Source organism: Aptenodytes forsteri, unplaced genomic scaffold, assembly GCF_000699145.1.
Source record: "Aptenodytes forsteri isolate BGI_AS27 unplaced genomic scaffold, ASM69914v1 Scaffold347, whole genome shotgun sequence".
Lineage (NCBI taxonomy): Eukaryota > Metazoa > Chordata > Aves > Sphenisciformes > Spheniscidae > Aptenodytes > Aptenodytes forsteri.
This window is the reverse complement of record NW_008794110.1, coordinates 591731-609072: the sequence shown is the minus strand read 5'-3', so window position 1 is coordinate 609072 and position 17342 is coordinate 591731. Positions and strand designations below refer to the sequence as shown.

General features: G+C 40.0%; 1 protein-coding gene across 1 annotated transcript in view; it reads right to left on the bottom strand.

Annotated features, from left to right (window-relative positions):
• Positions 1–17342, bottom strand: part of CUX1 (cut like homeobox 1) — a 210525-nt gene that overhangs the window by 38779 nt on the left and 154404 nt on the right. The window contains exons 12-17 of the mRNA XM_009275491.1: positions 12113–12171; positions 7118–7166; positions 5987–6083; positions 4225–4896; positions 3167–3232; positions 1701–1802 (exon numbers count right to left, since the gene is read on the bottom strand). Coding sequence (XP_009273766.1) covers positions 1701–1802; positions 3167–3232; positions 4225–4896; positions 5987–6083; positions 7118–7166; positions 12113–12171 — 1045 coding nt within the window. The remainder of the gene's footprint in view (positions 1–1700; positions 1803–3166; positions 3233–4224; positions 4897–5986; positions 6084–7117; positions 7167–12112; positions 12172–17342) is intronic.

Sequence of the window (17342 nt, the reverse complement as noted above, 5' to 3'; positions counted from 1 at the left end):
ATTTCATTTGACAAGCTAAATATGCTCCTGCTTCCTGTTTTCTTGTTCCATGGTCCCAACCACTGAAACGAACAGCTCTACAAAAATGAGGCTGATGCCTGGCCATCACTCTCTGCCTTATCTGAAGCCCTAGAATGGAGCCACGGGCGCTTCAGAAGAGATAACACCTAAATGCAGTATTTCAGTGGTGAACCAGGGCTCGTGTGGCTGTGCTGCCGCAGTCAGGGATGAGCAGAGATTGGAACGTGGGTGTAGAATTATCTCTGCAGAGCCAGGAGGTTTTTGCAACGGCATCTGTTTCCATTTAAGTCAGTCTCCACTGAGGTCCCCAGTGCTTGAAAACCAATTCCTCTGAAAGCTACTCTACAATGAATGGTGAAAGTGAAGCACTAGACAGTAACAGGGAATCCATACACTGCAAGAAGTGGCCTCAAATTGAAGTAAGATTTGAAACACGCTGCGTATTATTCTAGTAATATTATGCCTCATCTGAATACATTTCCGAATTTGCCTCCCTACATTCCTTCCTGTCACACACTATAAAATACATGAAAAGCCAAGAAATGGGAAAAAAGACAGTGGGACCATCTCTTCTGTTTTATCTACTGGTTTCATAGGGAGTTTTGAGGCTGAATTAATATTTGAAAGGAAGTCTGAGATGCTCAGCTGAAACATGCTACTGAACAGCGTGCTTGCAGTTTCCTGCACACAGCCCACATTTTTTCCTATGTAATCGTTACTTGTATAAAGTCATATTATTTAAATCATACATTAACTAGTCTTTCATATTTTGCCATGAGATTAGCTTAGTTTTCATTTAAAAGACAACTATCCAAAACTGTAAATCAGTATTTACTTTAAAAAACGAAACAGAAGTAATGCACAGTACTCTCTACTTCAGCATTAGCCCTTTAGCAGTACTGGAAACTCTTTTAGAGTTGGGAGGGCTATGGAGTAGACAGAAATGTTAACTACATGACAGCATACAATGAGAAATTAAACTTATCTTGGGCTAAGATGTTAAACTAATCATGTTTTTGGGAAAGGAAGTGCTTTTTGGATTTGCCAGTTCATTCACTGAATACATTCTGTAACCAAAAATAAAGTCATGTAAAAGTTAGAACTGAGTTTGCTTATATTATAATTTCAGTACATGATGTCCACAGTACGATGGTACTATGTGACTGGTAATTGCTGGCTAGACGATTCACCCCGACAAATCCATTCAGTTCCCTCTCCCATGCAGTTGTGTCCCTGCGGCCTGAGTTAGAGAGAAGAGAAGAGAAAGCAGGAGCCATTCCCTTTCCAAGGAGCAAACTGGTAGAAAAAAGGATTTTGTAGGTTTGTCCTGCAGAGTGACTGCCTGCAGGTCTGGAGTGGTGTAAAGAAGGCAGAGCTCTGCACTTGGAAAAAAGGCATTTAGAAATCTCACAGTGTCACTCCCCCGGGAGTGGGGCAGAGCAGAGTGGGCAGAGCACGGAGCAGAGCCCCCCCAAGCCATGACATGTGTAACCTTAACTTGGGCTGCCTTATAGACAGAAACAACTCCACTAAATTTAAAAAAAAAAAAAAAAAAAAAAAAAGCTCTTCAAACCTACATTCAAGGTTTTAAGAATATAATTAACTGACCAGAAAGCTCATGGTAATTGTTTTAATTACATTCTGAAATAAAAGGAGCGAGAGACAAAATGAGACCGTACCTGTTTTCTGTACTTGCAGCTCCCTTTTGGCTTGTTCGAGAATGGATTTGATGGCTTCATCAGAGCCAGTCTCTGTGGTTCGGATTCTTGTGGTTATATTACCTGAAGAGCAAAACAAAACTAATGACACCAGGAACACTTTTATTTGTTTGGTTGGTTTTTTAACACAAAGACAGACAGCATATACCGATATACCACGAGCATGACCTGACGGAAGTTTACATAGGACCTTTACCAACATTTACAACACCAAGAACATACTTAACATAATAAAAGAAAAATACCCTCGTTGTGCAAAAGCCTGCCCGCTAGCTGCACTGGAATGATGAGAACACTGACATCATCAGAGGAAGAACTAGGTGGTCATATATTCCTTTTCCAGGATAACACATATAGGTCTATTTTTTTCCTTTTCTTTGTTTTGGAAGGGAGAGGAAACAGAAGGGAAAAGAACCAGAGGGGAAAGAAGAAAGCTAAAAACATAAGATCAGGAATCACCTTAAAAATTGCATCAGCTGCTAGGCAAAGTAGGATGAGTATACATTCAGCCCAAAACAGAATTAAAAAGTAACTAGATAAAAATAATTTTTAACTTACTAAAGGTTAATACATTAAGAGAAACAGTCATTTAAGCGCAGATACCATTTGAAGTACTCTCCAGCTAAGAGCTATTACTTGGTTGTTTGGTTTTGTTTTGGTTTTTTTAACCACTAAGGGGAAGAAAAGGAGGGAAGCTATGGCTGTGAATGCTATTGCACTTAACTGCATTTTTCATTATGAGATTATCATTTGTAAGTGAGCTAGATAATTTCTGACTGGACTCAAAACAACCACAGCGTTTCGGGGTACCTATTTTTGTTTTTTCTTCTTCCTCGTCTTGCTAAAAGAAAAAATCTGCAACTATTCTATAATGAAGAAAAATGTTTGTACTTCCTGTTCAGTGATAATTTATCGCTCTGATGTTCACTTATCTTGTTGTCTTTTTCATACACCATACTGAAGTAAGTATCACACTAATTTAACAGCGTATTAAAGTGTATTTGTCAAAATAAGCCCCATGAGAAGAAAGAAGTAAATCTAGAGCAGAAGCCATATGCGATTCATGTTGGATTACACGTAATTGTGCAACTTTCTCCCTCCAAAATCACAAAAATAGCAAAGAGAGCATTTCAATAGATCTGATGATTTTATAAAGCCACTTCTATCACTTATCTCTTTTGATCTGCGTACGCAGTGATGTTGGGAGTGGAAAAAGTATCCAAACAGGGTTACGTTAGTACAGCAGCAGCAGAATTAGAAAAAGCAAAGTGTTCGTCTAACCCATGGTTTGTTTTATACTTACTTTCTGTTTTTCTATCAGATTCCAGGCCAGAATCAAACTGCACAGTTTTAAGGAAACACACAGCTAAAGCACACTCCACTTCCTAGGTATCGACTGCAAAGAAAAACACCTGCCTGTGACGTACCTTCAGACCCATTTCTTCGTTTCGGTACTTCCTGAAATAGTCTGTTCAGGTTCTGGCCTGGATTCTCTGTTGAAAAACAAGTTTGGTAAGAACAAAACAATCAGGGGATGGTTGCTCTGACATCATGGGCTGTGTGACATGAGAAGCTAGCAGCCTGTCTCTGAACGTGAGGGTTCGAGCTGTCCTCGCCCCCTCAAGCCTTTGTCTGAGCGCTGGAGGAGCTGGCTACTTGGGAAGAAGCAAGGCTGGCTGATTTGTTAATAAAGATTACAGCTACGTTCGGAAAGGAGATTAGACAGATATAAATAAATGTCTAGAGATACCAAAAATGAAGAGGTTAAAGATGGGCAGATAATCCCCTCAAGTACAATCATCAAAAGGAAGGACAGATTATAAATCTAACAGTGTGCACTTTCAACTAAACAAAATCTAGGAAAATCCTGCCTGTCCTTTCCAATATTTCTTGACTGTAAACAACTTACTCTTCAGTTTCTCTAAATGTAAATCTCAGTCTTCGCTTAAGATGAATCACAATGAAATGTGTGTTATTTCTTAAAATCACCGCCTTAAATATGCAAAGCTGCTTTAAATTAGGATTGTTTGTTAATTACTCATCTCATGCATCACCTACTATATTTTGTCAAAACACTTTGGGAAAAAAAAATCTTGCAAGACACAACAAAAGTCTGCTCTCAATAAACAACCCCAAATAAAAATTTTCAAGTATTTCTGAGGGCTGATACCCTTAGTAGCTACTGACCCTTTTCACTCCGTATGTAGCCCTGACACAGAGCTATTGGGAAGTGAGGGATGTAAGTGTCCCTGCTGCTTGCCCCTGCTGACAAACACAAGTCAGCGGCTAAAAAAAGCATAACCAAAGATACTAACCTGCTTGAGTGCTGAAAAGCAGTTAGAAAGCTGTACTTTCTGTACCTGACATCTGATTTGGGTGAAAACGGCAGCAATGCACAAGTGGCCCCGTACAGGGAAGCTTCCAATTTTTAACATTTGTAACTAACAGGAAAATAGGGCAAGTCCCTCGGCCGGCGAGCGCTTACCTCTTTGTCTACCCTGGATGCTGCGAAGAGCCAAGATGTTCTGCTCGTCCGAGAGGAACTGCTTCATCTTATGAAATGGCTCCTTGCCTCTCACAGTCAGTTTATTCCATGGCTTTGGCCGGGCTAGTATCTCACTCACAGACCCTTGCGACAGTCCCAACACATAATGTCCAAATATCCGCTGTCCAATATTGTGCTTGATCAATTGCTCTTTCACCTGACGTGCAATTTCGGCTGTGTCTATCTCCTCGCCTTCAGAGATGCTCCCAGCACTTTCTGACTGGCTGGGAGACGGGGCCATGCCATTTACGTCCGGACTTTGTTGTAATGGACTTTGGGAAGATATGGAGTTTGTGCTGTAAGGACCTGTTGAAAAAATCATGCTTGTGCTTCCTGCTTCCTGCATTGCCTTGGAGTAGAAGGACTGCATTAGCTGTCGCTGGAGGAGAGAGTTTAGTGCAAATTTTCCTGTGGAGGCCAGGGGTAAGCTGGGGCTCGCCAGGGATGAGCTGAAAAAGTCTTGACTTAAACCCGTTGGTGAGAACTGGTGTGTACCATTAGTATTGGAAGCCTGCTCCCCCGCGTTGCGGAGCAACTGAGAAGGAGGGGAGGCCGGCAAGGTTGCAGGACGCTGACTCTCAGGCTGGTCTTTCCCTTTTCTCCTGGCTGACCCTACAAGGAAGGCCAAACATAATGCATTATGGGGGATCAAAGAGGGAAAAACCAAGATAAAAAAATGCAAAGTTTGCCCCACAAAGGGAAAAAGTGCAGATTTACAAGGGCCAATGAAGTGGCGGTGGGATTTTTGTTTTCATTTTGTTTTTGGTTTGTTTTCTTTTTTTTTTTTCCATAATTGAAATTTTAATAAGCCAAACAAGGCCCCCAAAACAAACAACATGCATTTCATGTTTGCACCTTTCTTGTATGTTGCAGCCTGGAGAATCCCCCTTACAAACATTAAAACTAGAACAATTACATGAAGTGCAGTTATACATTTAAAATAAATGCAGTTACAGACAGCAAGTCTCTTTGTTGTCTCTCATTCAAGACATTACTCATTGGACCTGACTGAACCCAAATGCAGCAAACATTTACATTTTGGAACAAACCAATTTGAATAAAGGAATCGCCATTAGGTGGATGCACCAAGATCACTCAGTTAAAGTCATAAAAACGCTTCAGAATTCAGTAATCCCAGGGCCAGTGGCAACTTTTAACTTTCTTCCAGCTGCAAAAACCATAAGCATTCAAGTATCTGGAAATTCCATGACTTGCCATTTAAAAAATGTGCACACAAGATGTAAAAAGCCCACATTAGGAAAGCTAAACGGCAAACACATTTCGCTAAAAAGAAAGTATTTTGTTTTTCCAAGCTGACCTGCTGGTAGTATATCTAAGTGTATCAGACAGGAAGATTATTGTGTTCTACATGCAAACATTTTGCATAACATTGTGTGTGGGGGAAGAGACTTCTGGTGCCACGGATGAATTTGTTCCCAAAACAGAAGACAGCCTCAAACACTACCACTTGGTACATCTTGTAACGCCTCTCTTTCCTAACCTTTAAAGACTCTCTGAGGTCTCCAAGTTTTATTTTATTATCCAGCCTATAAAACTGCAGAAATGAAACATTATTCAGTGTTCCTGTTGCCTCTTAATCTTTCTGCCATGCATTAGCTCAGACATTCATCTCTCACTCAGCCCTCCCTCCCTTTACAAGAGAGCAAACAAACCAGAATAGCCGAAAATCGTGTCAACCTACCACTCAGGTCACTATTTGTGATACGCAGCGTGGCATTCTCAGACTGCAAGGAGCGGTTCTTCTCCAGCAGCAGCACCTCCAGCGGTTTAGATGCATCCTAAAGAAAATCAAAGTGGGAGGCTTGTTTCTAAAAGCATTAAGAGTCTCACTCAGGCACTAAAAAGGATTTCAGAAGAAGAAAACAAGTGCTCATCTCTGCCATGAACGCAGCTAGGGAATTCACCATGCATATATTTGCAGGAATCACTCAGTGCTCCTACGTGAGCCATAGAAGAGATTCACTGTTTAATTTTCATTGTAAATCATTCATCAATTCTGCGTTATTTTGAAACGTGTAATGGAACATTTTCTTAATCCTACTTATTTTAAAATGGTACTGGCAAGCTTTCAATTTAAAAGCTGTAGACTTCTTTTAATCTGATTAAAATAGGAGTTAAGATTATATTATTTCTTCTAGGTCAGCTGACCCAAGTTAAGCATTTCCTTGAAATGCTGCGTTTCAGCATAAACAGTTTGTTCAAATATAAAATCAGTCACAGAAACCTGCCATTTACCTTCCACTAAATATCTAACCCTTGATCATTAAAAAACATATTGAAAATTAATCTCAGCATCTTGATATTCAGTTCAGATTTCAGAAGCAGGAATTTAATTCATAACCTTTAAACTTAAGTAAGACTAATTTGCTGGAATAGCAGAGCTTTCTCCTGCCTTCTCAGTACTCAAAGGTCTGTTTTCTTTTGTGAACATTATTTTCAAGGCTAACAAAGACTTAAAAATGCTGAAGTCCTTGCTCAGCGTACTGTCAGTACAAGAAACATGCAAATCTCAGTGTAGCTGTACACTGACTCCAGTATCTGTAAAAGACTCAACTTCACAACATTATAGTTATCCACTCCAGCACAGCTGAAACGTCATTCTTTGTCCTTGACCACTTAAAAGAAATTAATAGGCAAAAAATGTTCAGTTCAGATTTTTACATAAGAAAACATCAGGAAAACAATGATCAACCCACGTGTCTCAACATCAACAGGAAATTCTCCATGCCAACACCAATGAATTGCAAGACAAAATTTTTGTTAATTAACTGAACTGCTGAAGCAATTAAGAAAACAGAAGTAGGTTCAGTACCTGCGCACCAGAGCTTTCAGATGGTGCAAACTCCATGGATTTCAATATACTGTGGAAGGCAGAAAAAAAATTATTTTCTATTTCTTCTTTTCATAACAACTGCACTAATGAGCATTAACATTATCATTTCTTACTCTCCAGCAACACTACAAGTGATAACAACTTTCCTTGCAGTAACACAGCCTCATAATGAATATAGAGTAACTATTCAAACTAGTTATTGGATAAGAAAATTTTCTCGAGCGTCATCTAAATCATTCCATATGCAATCCCACCAGGCCAGTTTAAAGCGTAAATTTAAAGGTTAATAAGGATATAACATTTTAAGCTGTCAGAAGCGATATAAATTTATCTGTGAAGCTTGAAGGGAATGAAAAAGTTGTAGCAAAGCAACAAAACAGGGGAATCACCACCGCAGTTACAGTACTTTATATAATATACACCAGCTCACATATCAAGGAAAATATGCACAAATAATCTTCCCGACCAAGACACTACAGGCTAAAAGGCAGTTTTTCATTTTAATAACCTCCTAGTTCTATGGCAAAGGGAAGACACAATGGCACAATATTTCTTGAGAAATATGAAAGATCCAAATATTTATAAGTACATTAAGAGAAGAATCTGATAGTCGCATTGTCAATATTTTATATAAATACTGAGTGGTCAAAGGACATCTCCCTTCAAAGTCTTTCAGTTAGAGTTGTATTGTCTGGCAAATGAGAATCTTACAGGAATACAAACTTACTACTATGCTTTGCCTTATAAACTTTTTTAAATAGGCCTGCTGCAGGCAGGACGTTAAGTTCCTCAGACTGAAGCAATAAATGATTTCAGCTTCTCATTGTACAAAGACGACATTCATTTGTCGAAGAAAAATACGTAAACAGATACAGATAGTGTATATACAGCATTTTTCACATATAAAGCACCAGGAACTTTGTGAGGCAGGGAGAATATGTTTAACCACATATTAAATGTGGAAACTGGGTCAAAAAAAGCAGAAGGCCAGTATTAACACGCAGGGACTAGTTCTGGATGCCACTAGGAGTCAGCCAGGCACCCAGCACTTATTAACTGCCGTAGACCATGCGGCGTCCAGCTCCTCTATAAATCTGTCCGTGCATTAATCCAGAATTAGATGTCCATTAAGTGGCACTCGGGAAATCAGTGGCCTCAGTGACTCATTCAAGATCACACAAAGTCGTGGCAAATCCAAGAAAAAAAAAAGTCATTCTGAGACAGAAACCTCATGTATTTTGCAGCTGTGCATACTCATTGCATACAGTGTTAATTCTGACAGGCACTCCTACAAATATAATAATTAATAAAATCCCCAAATTCTGTCCATCAGTTTCATCATATGGCGTCACCGGATGACACCTCTTGCCAGCAGAAATCACTGTAGATTACAGCCATCACCCAATACACAAACACATAAAGTAATGCTGTTAAGACTCTGCTTTACGTGGGCACAACAGCTCAGCCACGTGCAAAAGTGCCTCTTTTCTGCTATTAATGGAGTCATGCCAGTCAAGGAGAGAGGTTGTGCATTAATGGCTCAAGTTCTTAAAGATCCTGACATTATATTGACATCACAGGCATGTTTACTCAGGTTGCTAATCACTGCTGAAAGCAAGTGTTTCTTGGGACACCTCTTCAGAGGCAGAGCTCTGTCTACCAGGACTCCAAGGTGCTGGGGAAGATAAATACACAGAGACTCATCTAGGGAAAACCCCAGTCACTGGTAGGTAACTGTTTTCATCCTCCCATGGATTCTGCAGGGTATGGCCTCTGAAAGGACAGCAAGTAGTAATGTATGTCCTCATGATGGTCAAATACCATCATGATCAAACCCATCTGAATTTAAAAAAAACACAACAATTTGTAACAGCAAATTATCATGTGGCAAACTTCCCATGGCAAATCACAGGTGTTTCTCCCATTTCAGTTCAGATCAGCAGTACACCTGCGACGCAGGTCTCCCAGTAATCCCCACTTACCACACTTGGGTTTGCCATGCAGAGCAGTCCTGGAGCATACCAACCGCGTTCCTTCTGGATGAGACTAAACCAAAAGAAGCTGCACGCTCTCGAAGGAGCGGGTGTGATGTGCTCTGACCACTATGGTGCTGCCTACAGAACCAGACTGAAACCAGTCGGAAGCGCAAAGTAAGCCTGAATGTATTTAGTGTGTTTTATCGGGTTCTCGGCACCAAAAGTCTGCCTTTAAAGCCCTGATCCTGTTGTGCCCTCCACTTGCACAGGCTGCTCTACCAATGCATTTTGCTTCCAAGCACCTGCTGCCAGCTGGGACCTTCAGAAAGGATCCTGAACCTTGCGGCAGCTGCATTTTTCAGTGAGCCTGAAGCAGGCATTCGTATTCAAACCTCGGCTGGAAACTTACTGACCTCTGCCTACTTAAAGTGGATTCCTTGCTACCTGAAATAGCCTTCTGGCAATTCCACAGGTAATTTCCTATACACTTAGAACCCAAAATATACTAAAAACCAAGTCGATGGTATCTTGAATTGCCCTTGGAGGAACATTCACTACAGCAGATTCATTTTTTGAAAAAATGTAAAAGTTAAACATGTCAAAAATGACTCTCCAAATGTGTCACAAAAGAGACATTTTTCTCAGGAATATGAGGAAGCAAAATGTTTCCCCTTTGGATTCCAGGAATATCTTTGCCCATGAGATCTTGACACAATCTGCTGCTGAAGATCAGTTATCTGCTTTTTAAAGGAATGATCTTGCGACTTGAATCTGCACATCTAAGATGTCTTGGAAGATCTTACTCTAAAGCAAAGCGTGGACTGGGACAGCTCTACTTTCTGTTTGTATGATCCCGACTGCAAAAGCAGGAGGGTTAGCACTGTTGTATTACTCGAGAGGGAACTGAAAGGACACACAGAGCTCTCAGATCTCAAAAATAGGTTTAAAAGCCTTGGCACAAAAGCCAACGCAGAAAGCAAGGAATCCTCCCATCCCAGATCTTAACATGGACCCAGTTAAGTTCCTCCAAGGTTAGAAGCTGGCTGATACTGAGATCCCTCAGCCTAGAATACCTCTAACATCCTTGGGAGGATTAAAGAAAATACATCAGTGCCAAAACAACTGAGAAGTTTATTCTCTTTCTTCCTTACTGACAAGGTATCTTTTTTCTTGGTGTGTATGAGCAGTTCATTTTTGTCAGTGTTTCAGGGCACAAAGGCAGGCATAGTAGGATTGAGTATGAGGGATACCAGATTTACAGCAATAGACTTTTCATAGTTTCACTTCAGATCAGACTGTCACTCTCAGGTGATGCATTTAGATTTCGGCACATCTTTTGACCAGATGGGAGCAGAGAGGGTGGCATGAATGAGCTGCTGCGATGATGCAGCATTGCAAACATCTGCAGTGCTCTCACAGAAGGTCTTAACTCCCCACGCCATGCAGCAGGATGGTGTATGGACCCCAGGCCACCTACAAGCTAGCTAGCTGTCCCTCCAAAGTCACCTGCCCAGATAAAAAAATGTTATCCACAAATTAGGGGATACAAAAGCTGTAACACCCAGGAGAAAGAGATTAAATTTACTGGCACCCAACAAGGGCCACTGCCAGGAGGTTCTCCCATCTATTTCACTGCAGACTCATCTTGAAATAACAGGAACACGCAGAAGCACCATATGAACACTCCTGTGTCATGGCTTCTCATGGACCTCTTATCTGCCTTCCCATCCCTGCCCTCATATAAGCCAGTGTCATAAAAAAAGAAAAAAAAAAAGGCATTACCGCCAGGAATACAGAGATCTAAATGAGTTTCATATCTAAAGTAAAGGCATTAAACCAGGTAGGATTTAAAACTCATTTGCTGTTTCAGTGCATTCACATTTTTGTAACTCATGTAGCAAACTGGAAGGTTGTGGCTTAATTCCCATTCACTACTTTACATATGACGGCATAAACCAGCTGAAATCTGAACCTGCGTTTCCTTAACTCAGGAGAGAACATGGACGTTATTTACCCGTATCACTAAAACGATGAAGCTTTTTTGAGACCAGTTAATATTCAGGTATAACGACCAAAGAAACGGACAACTCATTTCACTTGACTGAAACTATATACCCACATCAGGGTGCGCTGCAGCTGGCAGTGAACCAGAACCGCAGCCAGCGTGGCCTGAATAGAATAGCACCAGGGGCTGGGCAGTCATTGGGCTTGCAAAACCAAACCTGCTTTCCATATTCTCCAGGGACGTGTAAACAAAAGCACATGATTACCAGCCTCATCTGAAATACCTCATTAAACAAGGTAACATTTTTTCAGTCTTCTTAAAATACACACAAAAATGCCAGAATGATGAAAGAAGAGATGGAGTTTCTTGCAGTTATTTAAACCTTGACACTAAACATATTTCCAGTCAAAAAACTTCTCTTCTGAACCTGACAGCTTATCTTGTTATAGTTTAAAATGAGGCTCTTTTAAGTCTTTTAAAAAAACCCCTTGAAATAGGGAGAGGCTGTTTGTGGCTTTAGTTTAAAACCACAATATATTAGCAAAAATATACAGTAAAACAAGCTCAGCATTAAAATGGTAAGTGCTGAACACTGGCTGGCAAAAGCATAGAAAAGGTATTATGGCCAAAGGCCCTGCATTAAATTCTTGGGCCACATTACATTCAGCTCTTGGCTGGGGATTTTTAAAGAGTGGTCCGTCTAAAATACCACAGATTTTCAAACTTTTTACCCTTGGTGGACAATAGTTTTAGCGCCTTTTCTTCATGGACACTTGCATTATTTGCTATTGCAATACTCTGCTGCAACAAAAAGGAGTACTCTCAGATACAGCAGTTGCACTGGTTCTGGATACAACTTCTGCCAATATTCCCAATTTCCCCGTCTTTGTGGTTTTGACTGCATTCTTTATTGTTCCAAGAACACAGATTTGTGGCTTCATTTAACAAGCACTGTGAGTTTGTGAAAAAATTATGTAAGCATTTAACACTTACTTTAATTCTTTCTTAACCTCTTCATAATCAGCCTGTCCTTTCAGTTTTTCTTCCAGTTGCTTTAAAAGAAAGAACATGGATTTAATTATTTAGATTTTTTTCTGCAGGCTTTCAAAATCATCTTCAAATTATTCCATATATACAGCAGCGCACAAGTGAGGGTTAATGACTCATACCTAATTTACATATATTAGAAAACAAACTATAACCAATTCAACGTAAACACAATTATATCTTACTCTTCCTTTGTTTACAGAGTGCCAAGCATTACAGAATTCAGTAGGTCCCAATTCGGCTGTTTGCAACGTCCCTGTCGTGTTCAATAAAGAGACTGGGGAAGAAGGTATTAAAAATGGGGCAGCTGAAACTTTTACGAAACTGATAAATTGAGTAAACAAGCAGGATGCTTTGGCACATACTGTATTCTTAATAAGACAGCTCTTGATAACCTTATCTACGTGGAAAAAAAAGACTGAAGAAGCTGTTGTTGACTGCAACGCCTTAGGCTTGTAAGACTTCTACAATGCCTCATGCCCAAACAAAACAGCTACACCAAGTCATTTTACAAGCATTATTTATTGCAATAACTAATATGATTACACACCGGAGATGAAGCATTGAGACCAACTCAGCAGGTCTTTTTGCTCAGGTCTGCCCGACCTGGGGCAGTCTCAATGGCTTCTCTTCGGTGTGAAGATGCCACAAACGTTGAAACAAACCTCCTAACACAATCCATAACGCAATGCCACACATTTGGACCTTACCCAAGAGCCCCTGCTCCCAACAACAGTGCTCATCACTACAGGATAAATGCTTCAGGAGGCCTAAAACATAGTGATACATAATTGATGCCGTTATGTTGCTTGCAGAAGCCACATTAATTTCCCACTAATAATTTCTTTGCTTAGTACAGGCAAACCTGATCTAAGCAAAGAAAGAACAGAACTTTACTGGCCTGCAACTTCCATGGGTAAGTTCAGGCTAGCTCTGCTTCACTTAATTTTTGGTGTTAAAACTGGCACAGATTCCCAAAGGTCACAGGAAACAAATAACACAAGGACATACCACCCTCAAAGAGAGAGCATCTACTTTGAAAAGGAAAGGAATATATGACATGAAAAAGAAAAATAGGGCTTTATGTCCAGGAGAGGCTGCCTTCAGTGGAGAACTGAATTCAAGATCCTACACCCACTCCTGGGCTGCTCGTTTGAACGCAGGAGGAAGGCAGGGAAGGGCTACTGTGAACTTGGATAATTTTAGCAAACCCGTTTAAAATGCAGTCCCATAAAGTTCTGCACCAGCACAGTTACAGGTGCATGAACAGCAGGGCTGGGACAGACGAACAATTAGAATTGGGAACCTCTTAACCATGCTGTCTTCCAAGTAAGCCAGTGTGTTGGCATCACCCATCTCAAAGCTACCCGATGGGTATAAGCAGCAAACCTAAACACTATATAATACAGCACCCACAGATTAGCGAGTCCATCATCTGAGCCATCTTAAGAATTTAAATGAGGCTTCTTCAGATGACAACAGCAGCATGATGGGGCTTTGTTGGACTTCCAGCTATTTTGCCATCTTTTAGAGGACTTCTTATCATGCCCTTTCTAGCTTACGCATTGCTGACATTTCTGCCTTGCCATTAGTACATATATTAAAAAGCAGTGACAAAGTGGACATCCACGTTATCAATATACAGCCCTCTTAAATTCCTGTTCCTGCTTTTTGATACCATAATCCACAATCCTTAGTCACTGCTGACAAGAGGCATCTCCCGGCAGTAATACATGGGCCCTGCTCTGGCAGCTGCTCAACAAGCAGCTCTTAATGGATCACCACCACCGGTTGCTGCAGGAAGGCAGAAACTATTGTTAAGTGTGGAATTTGCACTCTATGGGACACTGATGAAACAAGCGGCCTCTTAAAAGGTCTTGTGTCCTAGCACCCTTAGCCATCAGTAACTTGTGCCGTCATTGGGATTGTGTTAAAAAGACAAATCCCATGTCTATTTCAGCTAAAACAAATTTTTTCACCTGGAATAAATACAGGGCAAGTTTTAGTCATTTCTTCTGACATGTCCTGCCTTACCAAATTCCAGTTACTAACTGGAATTATAGGGAGTACCAGCTTTGCTTTATATAGCAGACAGTGCTACAGGTGTTTTGGCCCTGCCAAAAAACCCTATACTGATGTAACTAGGAAAATCCTGGTTGATGGGACCAGGAAAATCCTACAAACATTAAAGATGTTTGAGGTTTTGATAACCTCCGACGTGTTGAAATCTCATTACGCAAATGTACTACATAATCCCAGGGCCCAAGGTGTCACTTCAGTTCTCTAACTTTTAAGGAGGGCCAGCTACAACACGCCACAAGTTCAAGCAGCTTTGCTTGCTACAGCTCGATGCTGAGCAAAACAGAGTTAGTTTAACAAGGAATCCAGCTAGACTTTTTAATGCACCAGATCAGGGCTCAGTAAGACTGGAGAGGGATCTTTAAATGAAACCAGTGAGCCAGAGAGCCCTCAGTACTGGGGAGGAGACTCAGCATCGTGACCGACAGCTTTAAAGCTCGATGCAGGCAATGGGAGGACCCTGCCCAACACTACACGACATCTTTCAGCTCTCCTTGGCCATGTCACTCTGCTGGCCCCTTCTACCTGCTTTTTGCTGCTCCACAGCTTAAAGCAAAGACACACTACAATTCACCTCTTCCTTAACTCTGTGACGAGTAACGTTTTTGGGTCTACAGCAGATTAGCTTTTACAGTAGGGATAACTGGCTATTTATACTAGTCCTCAGTATAAAAAGTACTGGAATAAATTTTAAACAAACAATATCCTGCATTAATATGTTAGTTACTTATGCAAGGATATGCTAAGAAAAAAGCCTTTTTTAGAAATGGATATAAAATACAGAAAAGCTAATGATTCCCATTTTAGTGCAATCTATAGTAAATGTAATTCTGTATAGAGATATGCTATACCTTGAAAGTATTTCTGGAAATATTAGGTACAAAACACAGTTAGGGGAAAAAAAAAAAAGAAAAAAAAGATGTTCACAGAATGAAGCTGTTTTGGACTCTCAGGTACTTGTATGCTGTTATAGCAGTATGGCAACCAGCAATATTTTACTCTGAATTGTATAAAACACACATACATACATCATTCCCAAGTACCTAATATAGAGAGTGTTGCCATGGAAAATCCGCACCTAAATGTATACTTTACTAAACAATATAAACGAACAACTGAGAATGCAATGCCTGTATATAAGCAGACCATTTAGGCACTTGGCATCTTCCCAGTCAATGACTGTTTTAAAATGTATTAGTATGGTAATTGTCTCAAAGAACCCTGTAAAATGCACAGAACATGGTATAACAAAGGTTCAAGCTGTGAGACAATCTGGAGGAACTAATATCTTGTGCTAAATATCAACCTGGTTAATTCAGACAAAATATATTCTAACGTCCTCCAACACACAAAAATGCAGGGAGCCAGAGGACAGAAGGAATGGACTGGTGGCATTTCTGCACACTAAATTTGCAAATATTCCATGTTAAGGAATCGTCTTGCATTTGTTGTATGAATGAACCCATGTTAGAGCATGCATAGATTGGGTCCCCTCTTACGTTATTTAAAAAAAAAAAAAAATCATTACTGCATTATTAACTAAAGTGTCCTAGGTAAATAGCATGGGCTGTATTAAGGGGCTTAAAACATTTAAAAAAAACCCATTAGACTAATGTTGTAGTTTAGTTTAGAGTGATAAATTAAAAAGCACATATTTAATTAACCCAGGTTATTTGATGCATCTCTTTGCTAACTAGCACTGTTGTATTTTAACTGGGTAGCAGGGAAGCTCTAACTCCCAGCAACAAAGGGTTAATGTAATTATAGTTAGAAAAGTCTTGTTACTAGCAGACATGTTTGATTATTAGATCAGATGACGATAAAGAAGCAATAATTTTGAAAGTATTTCTGCATTGTTTCATTAAGTCATAGAGTATTAAAGAATTCCCCCAAGATATGGTCTGAGAACATTGCTTTAATTTGTGAAACTGTGATTCATTTTTTGTGGAAGCAACCATTACAATCTCAGTTATTTTAGAAGTAATTCCTCTATAATCAAACATGAGATCAACACATCACCACTGAGATTTGGTTCTTTGTACAAGAGATCTCAGACACAGGTTTTCCCAGCACTTTGGGGTAAAAGTACGTATTTTGAAATATTTTTATAGTGCAACAAATAAGGTTTAAGAGGGTTGAAATGACTAAAACTTTATCAATAGAGTCACTGCATAAGACATTATCAACAGGAACCTAAATATATAGAGCATTAGCTGGGCAAGCCTAAGAGAAAATGGAAGATTACTGAAATGAAAATCAAAGACTTGCTCTGTCATTTCTATGATCCTATTCCCTTTGAAGTTAATGGCTAAACTAATACTGACCTCACCAGGAACATGCTTTATTCCAAGAAAATCTGTGAAGTGCAAGGACTCAAGATATTTTCTATCAGGCTTTATGAAAAAATAAGAAAACCCCGCGTAACATGGGTGTAGCCAGCAAAATGTGTCCCTCAAAACCTTCCTCCCTCATGAAGAGTGGTGCCCACGTGGTGACAGATGGGCAGAGACTGATACCATAAATATAGGAACCTAATAGGTTTCCTTTGCTCTATTGTATTTTCATAAAAATTCCGCAAGGCTGTCTTAAAACATGCATAAAGCATACTGAATGCAACACTTCAGCTTCATCCCTAACAGACATTTGTCCACATAAATTATGCTACACCAGAGCAAAACCAGTACCTTCTGAAAAATGTCAGAATTAGAACAATTCATAAGAGTTTCAATTGAACATTAAATCACTCTGATAGAGGAAAGCTACCCACGCCACAGTCAGAGCTAAGTGGGTACTAGCAGCCTCCTGCTTTCAAAAAACTCTCAGACTATAAAACCTGCAAAACTATGAAGTCTTTAATGGAATAGATAAATTTATCTTGTTTACACTTTGAAGCTCATAGATGGTAGAACAATGAAAGAGACAGGAGTTACAGGAAACTGATTCATAACACATGTCAGGAAACATTTCTCATGCTTACTGATAGCTCAAAACTCTCTGGGCTAGCGCGCAAAGAAAGTAAAGCTGTTGAAGCAAAAAGTAAAGGGGTCACTCACAAAATTGTTAGACGTTTCTTCTGGGTTTAGTGCAGTGCTACTGG